The 10931-nt window shown below is 36.3% G+C and overlaps 2 protein-coding genes and 1 long non-coding RNA gene across 3 annotated transcripts; all 3 read left to right on the top strand.

The window, feature by feature from the left end:
- The first annotated feature begins 2837 nt into the window (after positions 1-2837).
- LOC105975428 (exocyst complex component EXO70A1) lies at positions 2838-5246 on the top strand. The gene is made up of 2 exons (XM_013000627.2): positions 2838-3428; positions 3973-5246. Exons 1-2 carry the CDS (start codon positions 2944-2946, stop codon positions 5231-5233), a joined length of 1746 nt encoding a protein of 581 aa, XP_012856081.2. The 5' UTR covers positions 2838-2943; the 3' UTR covers positions 5234-5246.
- A 1434-nt stretch (positions 5247-6680) lies between these two features.
- Positions 6681-7991, top strand: LOC105970222 (uncharacterized). The gene is made up of 2 exons (XM_012995030.2): positions 6681-7256; positions 7741-7991. Exon 1 carries the CDS (start codon positions 6742-6744, stop codon positions 7249-7251), a length of 510 nt encoding a protein of 169 aa, XP_012850484.2. The 5' UTR covers positions 6681-6741; the 3' UTR covers positions 7252-7256; positions 7741-7991.
- A 556-nt stretch (positions 7992-8547) lies between these two features.
- On the top strand, positions 8548-10555 carry LOC105975624 (uncharacterized). Its single transcript, XR_001174383.2, has 2 exons — positions 8548-9302; positions 10269-10555. It is a non-coding gene; the product is annotated as an uncharacterized LOC105975624 (long non-coding RNA).
- The last annotated feature ends 376 nt before the right edge of the window (positions 10556-10931 follow it).

Raw genomic sequence — 10931 nt, 5'->3', positions numbered from 1 at the left:
GGCCCATACTGATTTCATGAGTAGAAGAAAATATATGTGGGACCCAGTTAAGCATGTGGTACTAGTGTTTTAAGGGAAGATCTGTGAGGTAAAGGTCACTGTTTTATGACAGCAAAAAAATTGATTTATCTTTTGACAAATTAGTACTTATTATTTATTGTATGCAATAAAAGATTCACCTAATTATTGGTTTTATTTACACCTTTGAATAGTTTATCTAATTTATGGCCACTTCTGCCAACTTCCTGCCAAAATCTAAATGATTATTTTTTGGTGGTAAATACGTCGACGTTTCAAACTTTATTATTGTGCCCACCGTAGTCGTTTTCAATGATCTCGATAAATTAATATCCGACATGTTAATAAATTCGTTTAAATTTTTTTTAATGTATATTTGCATTCAATGAAAGATGGATGTGATTTGAGTGTTGAAAATGAAGTAATGCAAAATAATAAATAAAGGGAATTGCTTTGAAAATTGTTATTTGCGGTTTCCAACAAAACCCCCCAAAAAAATATTTTATTTCACTAAAACCCCAAAACTTCTCAAAAAAATCCAAAAACACCCCCAAAACGCGTAAAAGTCCAACTTGGGCGTCCATTCATGCAGTGCACGCCCAAGTTGGGCGTGCAAGCTACATTTGGGCGCCCGAGTTGGGCGTCCAGTGCAATTTTTTTTTTTTTTTTTTTTTTTTTTTTTATGTTCGAACTCCCAAGATGGGCGTCCAAGGCGTGTACGAACGCCCGGAACGGGCGTTCGTACACGCCTTGGGCGCCCATCTTGAGTGTTCGAACATTTTTTTGCGAAAAAAAAAAGCCCTACAAATCGATTTGTAGGGCTTTTTAACATGAAATTGGTTCCGTAATCGACCTACCCATTGCATATTACACATAAAATAGTTGAAATTACATCAAAAAATCGAAGCCCAACCCTTCTTCAAGCTTGATTTCGAATTTTCAAATTTTTTTTTTGTTTTTTTTTTTGTTATCTGCAGTTTTGGGGGGTTTTTTGATATTTTCAAAAGTTTTGGGGGGTTTTGTTATAAACCGCGAATAGCAATTTTGTGACCGCAAATAGCATTTCTGAAAATAAGGGAATTATAAATAAAATTGTCTTATTTTTTAATTTAAAAAAAAAAAGAAGAAGAAAAAGAAGAAGAGGATATTGTGCTAAATGGGCCGGTTTCTAACTCATAAACAGACTGAGTCGGCCCATTAAATACCACTTCAACATGAATCGGACTGTTTAAAAAAAGCTGAAGTAAACGGGCCTATGTTTGGGCCCACTACATTTTTTTGCAAGTTTTAAAAAAGCCGAAGTAAAAACGGGCCTATATTCGGGCCAACTAGATTTTCTTACAAAAATCAGACAGTTTTAGAAAAGCCGAAGTAACAAACGGGCCTAGGTTGGGGCCCACTACATTTTCTTGCAAAAATAATGTCTTTTTCTTGAACTTTATAAACCCAATGAGACCATTATTTTTTATGAAATTTATATTTATTTATTATTTTAATTATGTTAATTAGTTATTTGTCTATGTTATAGTATATTTTATTTTTATCACCATTCATAACAGTTCAAGTAGTTAAATTAAAATAGGGGAGAATTATAGTTTTTATCCCTCAAGTTTGCACCGATTACGGATTTGGTCCCCATGTTTATAAAAAATACATTTGGTCCTTCAAGTTAAATAATTCAACACTTTTAGTCATTTTCGTGAATTTTCAGTTAATAGTAACAGAATCAAGTGTGTGCTTATCACTGACTTAACTAATGGACGAATGGTAAATTGACAAAAATGATCAAAAGTGTTAAATTTCTTAAACATGATGGATCACATGTGTTTTTTTTATAAACATAAGGGGATCAAATATGTAATCCGTGGAAATTTGAGGTGTGAAATCGATAATTTTGCCATTAAATAAGACGTTAAACAAATAAACTTTTCGAATATATATATATTTAATTAAACACTTTTCGAATTAAGTATTATTATTTCAATCCAATCAAGCCACAGCCTGATTAAATTAGTAACTAGTCAAACTAGGAAACAATTGGTGCTTCACAGTCAACTATATCCAGCTCATGACTTTTTAAGTAGTAAGAAGAAGATAATTAATTTTAGTTAATATTATATTATAGGGTAAATTACAGCTACAACCCTGAAGTATACTAAAACGTTTTTATGGTACTTGTAGTATCGATAATTACAATGATATCCTGAAACAGTGAAATAAACACTGGCAGAGTAATCCATTGGATAAGTTATTTCGTTAGGATTCTAACGGACTATTAATTTCTGGAAGTTGTGGAGACAACATAGAGTTGTTATTATTATTATTATTATTATTATTATTATTATTATTATTATTATTATTATTATTATAAGAATTTATTATTTTCATCATGGTTGCATTAACGACTCCGCGAAAAACAAATATAGTGTTATATCGGTCCACATGAATGAAATCTTGGCTCGGATAAACAATACCACAGACACTAAAATTATTTCAGCATACCTCGATAGTGTAGGAATAATTTAGCTGCGTTTATAATATATACACTTAAAAAAAGGTACACTAGTTAAGCCATTCAAAAAGAAGAAGAAAAAAACAATAAATAATAAAAAAATAATAATAATAATACATTATTGTTGAATAGGTCTTGCAAGTCAACTGAACTGTAGTAACTAAAAGACGTGTTTAATTCGTGTTGTCACACAAAAAACAAATGCTTGGCCAAACGCGTTTTTATCATATTGAATTTCTTTTTTCTTTTTTTTTTTTGTCAAAAAACAAAGAAATATATTTATATATTAAAATAAAAATAAAAAATCATCGGAAATGTTCCAATGATTGTTTCTCTCCTTCCTTAAACCCTGTCCAAAAAAGAAAAAAGAAAAATCCAGCACCGGAAATTCAAGATTCCGAGCTCTGTAATTAATGCTGAAAACCATAGTAGCCACACTCCATACAGTAATGGGGTCGTCTCTCTCCCAACAATCCGCCGTCGACACAATCACCCAGTGGCGATCCCGGCCCCCCCACGTCCTCATCTTCGACTCCAGCCGCCGCGAAATCAGCCAGTACATGGAAGCCGTCGACAAACTCACCCAATCGCCGCCGCCGCCGCCAAACAACAACAAGGACCTGATATCCATAGCCATGGCTCGGCTCAAGCGCGAATTCATCGCCGTCCTTAGCCGCCAAGCCGACTACCAAGCCGGCGGACCCATCTCCACCATCACCACCACCGCCGAATTCAGCTCCGTCGCCGACAGCACCGCCTACGCCTTCCGCTACGAGGATTACGTCATCTCCGATCTACCCAGCACCGACGTCATCACCTATCTCAAGAACATCGCCCAAAGAATGAACTCCGGCGGCAAACTCGGCGAATGCATCCGAGCCTACAAGAGCGTCAGAAGGTTCGGTTAATTATAATAATTAATTATTATATCATCGTCCCTGATAATCAATTAAATTATGGGCAAATTCTACTTTCCCCCACGTACTTTGGTTTGGTGTCACTTTACACCATTTTACTCTCAATTGCATTGATTTGTCCCATGCACTTTACAAATTGACAAATTGTCTCAATTTGGTCCTGCTCGTTAGCTTCCAAACTTTTGACCGTGACACTATTTGGTTTGAGCTCTGAAAATTACAATAACGCCACCCCTTCTAGTTAAATAAAAAGTTGGGCTTTTGGTGGGTCCTGTGGTGGATTTTGTTGCAAAATTTGGGTTTTGGTGGCATTTCTGTAAATTTTTCACACTTTGGACCAAACGGTGATAAGGTCAAATGTCTGAAAATTAATAGCGATAGGCCGATGGCCACATTGAGACAATTTTGCAAGTACAGGGGGCAAATCGATGCAATCGAGAATAGAAAGGGTAAAGTGATACCGAGTCAAAGTACGAGGGGCAAAAGTGGAATTTGACCTTAAATTAATTAATTATGTTTAAACAGGACTTTTCTCCAGGCTCAGCTGAGCCGGCTCCGGTTCGAGGAGCTGAGCGTAAATCTCAACGCCAAAAGATACCTATGGGACGAACTGAAAATCAAAATGGAATTTTGGGTCCAGCTCTCCAAAATCTGCGTCAAGAAATTATTCGACAGAGAAAAGAAATTATGCGACCAAATATTCCAGGGCATAATCGGAATCAACGGGCTGGCGAAAGACGAGTGCTTTGTCGGAACGGTCCAAGATTTCGCCGCCGGTCTATTCAGCTTCGCCGAGTCCATGAGTTTGAGCAATCAGCCGTACGAGAGAATGGAGACCGTTTTCACCGTTTACGACTCCTTCCTATCGATCTTGCCGAACGTGAAGGCCCTCTTCGATTCCGTACCGGGAAGGGAAATCGTAAACCGATGCGAAGAAACACTCTCCAACGTCGAAATCGAGGTTACGAGAATGCTGTACGATTTCGAAAACGCCGTTCTTCACGAGAAAACGATTTCCAACTCGTCCGACGAAAAAGGGTCCGTTCATCAACGGACCGAATACGTGATGGACAAGATTACCCTCATTGCCAAAAACAAGAATCTCCTCACAAGCTTGATAAAGTCAACCCCGTCTTTGACTTTCGGCGACTCGGTCATTCCTCAAGACACTTTAGGGGAAGATTATACCTCAAACCGTAGTTTTCTCGATCGCCACTTGATTTTGATTATCGTGGTTTTGGAGCAAAATCTACACAATAAGGCCGATTCCTATGCTAATCCCACATTAGGCCACTTGTTCATGATGAATAATCTTCGTTACATTTTGGCGAAAATCGGAGAATTCAGCGAGTTAAAAGAGATGATCGGAGATCCCTTTATGAAGTCGTTGAACGAGGATTTTGAGTTGGCTAAGACTAGTTATCAAGAATCGACGTGCGATAAGTTCTTGAATTGTTTCAAGGAAGAGGGTCTCTACAATACGTGTTGTTTCATGTCGCGGCCTCTGACAAACGCGGTTAGAGAGAGGGTGAAGGCGTTTAACGGTGCGTTTGAAGAGATTACGGTTGCCCAATGTAATTGGGTGATACCGGATTCTCGGCTAAGGGAAGAGGTTCGTGTTTCGATGAAGGCGAAGTTGGTTCCGGCGTATAAGCAGTTTCTAGAAGATTTCGGGAGTGATGTTAAAATGAAACTCATTTTGGATAAGAATGTGAAGTACTCTATTGAGGATCTTGAGGCATTAGTGTTGGTGAAATTGTTTGGAGATGGTGAAATTAATGCATAAATATTTTTGTTTCACATATAAAAGAGTGTATTTAGTTGATTATTTTTATTATTTATTTTTTATTTGGGCTGTAAATTTTCTTTAGTTTTATTTGATTTTGTATGTGCAGTCAAAATGCAATAAAATAAATAAAGAATATTCAAAGGTTGACATTCAAATCATTTAGCTGTTGTTTTCTGTGACAACCAAGAAAAAGGAATGGAAATGATATTTATTTCATGTGTTAAGTTGATATTTCCCTTTATTACTATGGTTATTATTATTATTATTATTATTATTATTATTATTATTATTATTATTATTATTATTATTATTATTATTAGGTTAAATTACGGTCACTCATGAGTTAATGTTAAATTACAAAAATTCTCTCATGTTTGAGTAATTATAATCATCCCTCAATTATGAATCTTCTTACACGTCTCACTTTTAGGGTGGCAGATTTAGTGGAATCTTCTAGATTATATGGATTATTCTCCAGTTTGTATCCATTTTACAAGCTCCATGTTTTGAGAACTAGATGATCATAAGATGTATCTCTTGACTTGAAGATATCAGATTGTGGTGCGTCAGAAACAGTATTTTCGCACAAAATGGTTACAAACTAGAGAGCGTTCCACAGAATCCAGAAGATTCTGTTGAATTTGACACGATAAGGGTGGACGTGTAAGAAGATTCATAGCTGAGGAGTGTGTTTGTAATTACCCAAACAACACGGGTTTTTTTGTATCATAATTTGTCATTACACCAGGGGATTGACCGTAATTTACCATTATTAATATTATTCTTCAAGGGACTTGCTTTTTACGGTTTGAAAATTGCTATTTACGGTTCATAACAAAAAGCACTTTATTTCTTTAAAACCCCAAAACTTCCCAAAAAAATAAAAAAACCCCCGAAATTGCAAATAGCAAAAAAAAAAAAAAAAAAAAATCGATCGAAAAAACTGGGCAAAACGCGTAAAAGCCCAACTTGGGCGCCCATTCATGCAGTGCACGTCCAAGTTGGGCGTGCAAACTGCATTTAGGCGCCCGAGTTGGGCGTCGAGTGCAAATTTTTTTATTTTTTTTTTGATTGAACGCCCAAAACGGGCATTCCGACACGTTTTTGCGGAAAAAAAAGCCCTACAAATCGATTTGTAGGGGCTTTTAACTAGAAATTGATTCCGTAATCGACCTACCCAATGCATATTACACATAAACGAGTCGAAATTACCTCAAAAAATCGAAGCCCAACCCGTCTTCAAGCTTGATTTTGAATTTTCGATTTTTTTTTTTTTGTTGCTATTTCGTGAGAATAGTCAATGGTCAATGGTCAATACTCGAATTGGGCTATGAAAACCTACAAATCCAATACGAAAGAGAGAACTTGGGCTGACACGTCACAAAGCCCACTTTAGAAACTGAACACTATTTAAACATCGATAATTTGAGTGAGCCCTAGAATTCAATTTTGTTCCTAATCAAATCAAATTTCAGGTGAATCGGAGCAGAAACCCTAAATTCCTCATGGAGGAGAATCGCTGGACGGCGATCAGAGAAGTGACGGAAGTATTTCTGTTTTACATGAGTGGTGCGAGTAGCGAATTTGATAAATTGAGGGCTCTTCAGTTGCAACTCAATCCGATGAAGAAAAATACTGCGATCGAAGAAACCGAAATCGGTTCAATTGAAGAAGCCATTGATCGGCAGAAGAGCGTGTGCGAGTACTGGCAAAAGAAATCGGATGAAAAGGAAGCCGAATTGCATCGCAAGATTGAAGCTTTCTCCACGTCCAAGTGGGTAAAGATTTTGAAGCCAGCTGATCTGTCGGCAATTCTGACGGTGAGAAAGAATTTTCCGGCGAAGAAGCTTACATTCTGTTTGGGGAGGAAAGCTCGAGATGTCGAAAGCATCCAGCGATTCGCGGAGGAGTTGGGGATTGGAGTTATGACAGTTGGCGTGCTTTATGAATTGGCTGAAGGGAAATTCAATGTTGTATCGGAGTCCGAGTGCCGTGCTCTGCAATTCACGTATTAGCGGAGGTAATTTGTCCAATCTGTTTTTTTTTTTATTTGTGTGGTATTGGTAATTGATTATCTTGAATTTAAAATTATTGTTAATAATTAGGATTATGGTAATGTGTTTAGAGGGGGAATAGAATGGTAGATGGTTGATCCGACTATTATTTACGTGATTTTCCGATCTAGGATCTTGATCTTATATTAGAGGATCAGATTAGAGATTAGGAAAAACAATGAAGATTAGAGATGATGTAATATATTTTGGATAATTGACTTCGTTGAATCAATCTTTTTGACCGGTACAGAGTTGATACTTGTATAGGTTTTCGATCCGCGAGTTTCACATAAATTACCTGAATGCCCTTTGAGAAAAAAAAATGTATTGATTTCAGTGAATTAGCTTTGTTGTGAAGCGAATTCTAACGAAAAACAACTTTATAAATCTATTGGTTTCATTTATTGCCTCTGTTTGTGTATTGATCATTTTTTGCGTTCGGTTTTGTAGGTGGACTTGTTGAGAAAGTAGATTGCGACAAAATTACGATAGTGTGGAAATTTCATAACCGGACCTTCAACCAAAATCCAGTGTTGATTCTTTGATTCTTGCGGAGGAGTTTAGTCGTATGAAAGTTTTACATATGTTCGTTTTTCGGGATGTTATCTTGTAATTAGGCTGATGTTTCTCAACTTTCTTTTTCCAACAGTCGTGATTTTAATATTTTCAATAGTAATTAGGCATCATCAACTCATTCATTATTCAGCTGATGTTTTCTGCTTCTTAGTCATTATACTCATATTGGGCCCTCAAAAGTAAAAAATTACAAATCCACTTAATTGGCATTTTGCACCCTATAATTGGCATTTTGCACCCTACAATTATGCTCATTTGGCACTTTGTACCCTTAAATTAAATATATGGCAGATAGCACCCTCAAATTAAGATTGCACCCCAAGACACTTTTCTACTAAAATTTGCATCCAAAAAAATGATTTTACCGTAATTCAATGGGCAAAATGGTCGATTAATGTTAATTATATCCGTGAACAATGAAGAACGAGATATAATCATTTTTTGTAATTAAAAAGGTTGGTAGTGAATTTATTGACAAATTTACCCTTTTAGTTCCCCCAAAATCCTTTTATCTTACCACTTTTAGGTTATGGGTACACTATGCCACCTAATTTGAGGGTGCAAGCTGCCATATTTTTAATTTATGGGTGCAAAGTGCAAAATATGCAGAATTAAAGGGTGCAAAATGCCAATTACCTAACACAATACGGCACAGTTTAAAAAAAAAAGAAAAAACTGAACGCTTTTTAAACGACGAATAATTTTAAGAACCCTAGAATTCAATTTTGTTCCTAATCATCAAAATCAAAATTCAGGTGAATAATCTTTGAATCGGAGCAGAAACCCTAATTCGTCATGGATCAGAATCATTGGCCGGCGATTAGATCAGGGACGATGGAATATATCTTTGAAAGCCTTATTGCCCACGAGGAACTGGAAAAATTAGAGGCTCTTCAGCTGCAATTGAAGGTGAAAGAAAAATCAAAAGCATGTTTGTTGCAAGAAGAAGAACACATCAGAGCAGAAATTCAACGGTCGACGCATCTGAATCTGAAACATGAAAAAGAAGAAGAAGAATCGCGGAGTAGAAAAATTGTGCAGTTGAAGGCAGAAATTAGGGTTTTAGAAAACGAAATTCGTGGAATTGAAGAAGCAATCGATAGGCAGAAGAGTGTGAGTGAGCCAATGAAAACGAGGGCTGAAGCTTTGAAGGCTGAGCTGGAGCGCAAGATTGAATGTTTCTCCACTCCCAGGTGGATAAGAATTACGCACACCGAAGATCTTCATGCAATCAATAAAATAAAAAATATATTTCCGAATAAAACAATCAGGTTCTGTTTGGGCTCGAAGGCTCGAAGCCTCGATTCCATCCAACGAATGGCAGAACTTGTGGGGATTGGAGCTATGGCTCCCGACGTGCTTTACGAGGTGGCCGACAGGAAATTCCGTGTCCTATCTGAAGCTGAGTGCCAAGCACTATATTTCACTTAGATGAGGTAATTTCGCGCAATCGTTAACTTTTCATTATGATTTATTTATTACGGAAATTTTTGTGTGGTGTCGGTAATTGATTATCCATGTGTGATTGGGAAATGAGAGTGAATTTTAAATGTATTACTTAAGTTTTCTGAATTGGCGAAGTTTCTTTGAGTGGCTTGAATCTTGGTTCTGTTCTTTGGGAGTCTGATTGCAATCCCCTACGTAGTCATTGAGGAAAAAAGGGTCTGGCAGGTTAATTGAGATGGGGTGAGTTGATTTAGACAAATTACTAAGTATTTGCTCATAAAACTCGAAGATCTCGGACAATATACTCGGGTTTTTTTTTCTTTTTATGGGGTTTAGCTGAAATTAGTGTACACGTTGAATTTAGAACAAACTATGAAGTGGGTATATAGTTAGAAGAAATGACGAAGAAGTTGAGGTACGAGAAGAGGGATGTGAAATGACCAATTTACCCCTGCAAAAATCACGTGAGATGCACATGATATTCATTCCAGTGAGAATGGGCACATGACATTAGTAAGTTTTTACAAATAATGAGTTTACTGGAAAATGAGTTAAAAGTTTTTTTTGTTCAAGGGGCAAAGTGCAAAACGGTCTATACTTTGCGTTAAAGCAACTATTGGCCAAGTGTGAATTATCTGAATGCCCTTTTGAAATAGAAACACACGTCTCGTATTTATGCAGCTCACTTCGTTTTTGGTGAATTTGATAAAAAATCAATATATCTTGTAGGGTTGATAGAAGTTGCCTTTCCATCCTCAATATGTAATTAGCTATCTTAGTGTCGTAAACAACATGCAGTTTTGGTCTTCTGCTTACGAGCGATGTCGAATTTATTGGACAATTTCTATATAGTACTATGAGAAGTTTCCCTGACACTGCATTTCGATTTTTCAATGGATTAGTTAGTTCATTTGATGCGTTTGTTTACGTAATGACCCTTTTGTGTGTGGTTTTAGGTGGAATCATTCAATTTTTCATTGGAATCAAATGGAATCAGCAAGATGATAAAGAAGTTGATTCTTGCATATGGAAGCTTTACTGAAGTTTTTTTTCCCCAGATGTTATTGTGTAATTAGGTTAATGTTTTACGGCTTTCTTTTTTCGATGGTTTTGGATCCGAATCTTTTATGAGGTCGTTTTTCCAAGATCTGAAAATTAAAATTCGTCTCGAAAATCGAAACCTAAAACTATTGTAAATAAAATCGAAATCTTTGAATTGGAATCGGCGGTAATTTCTTTCAAATTTCCATTCTTCGTTCTATTATTGCGAAGAACTATTACTCCAAAAAGAGATGTTATACTTATGGGCAAAATTACGGCCACCCCTAAGGTGTAGTCAAATTACGAAACCTCCCTTCTTGTTTGGGTGATTACAGCCACCCCCTTTTTTTAAATATTTTTACATAAAATTTATGTAATTCAGATTTACTGAACCAAATCATATATTTAGTCCGGTAAATCGTATAAAATGTTGGCGTACCAAAATTTCGGTTGTATTTTACTGAATTAATATCTCTAAATTTACCTCTGGAATGATCTTTTAGTAAGATAATACATAGTTGAAGGTGACTATAATTACTCAAACAAAAGGATGTTTCGTAATTTAACAATAACTCAGG

This window comes from Erythranthe guttata, chromosome 9 (genome assembly GCF_056151865.1).
Source record: "Erythranthe guttata isolate IM_541 chromosome 9, IM_541, whole genome shotgun sequence".
Classification (NCBI taxonomy): Eukaryota; Viridiplantae; Streptophyta; class Magnoliopsida; order Lamiales; family Phrymaceae; genus Erythranthe; species Erythranthe guttata.
This window is presented reverse-complemented; position numbering and strand designations above follow the sequence as displayed.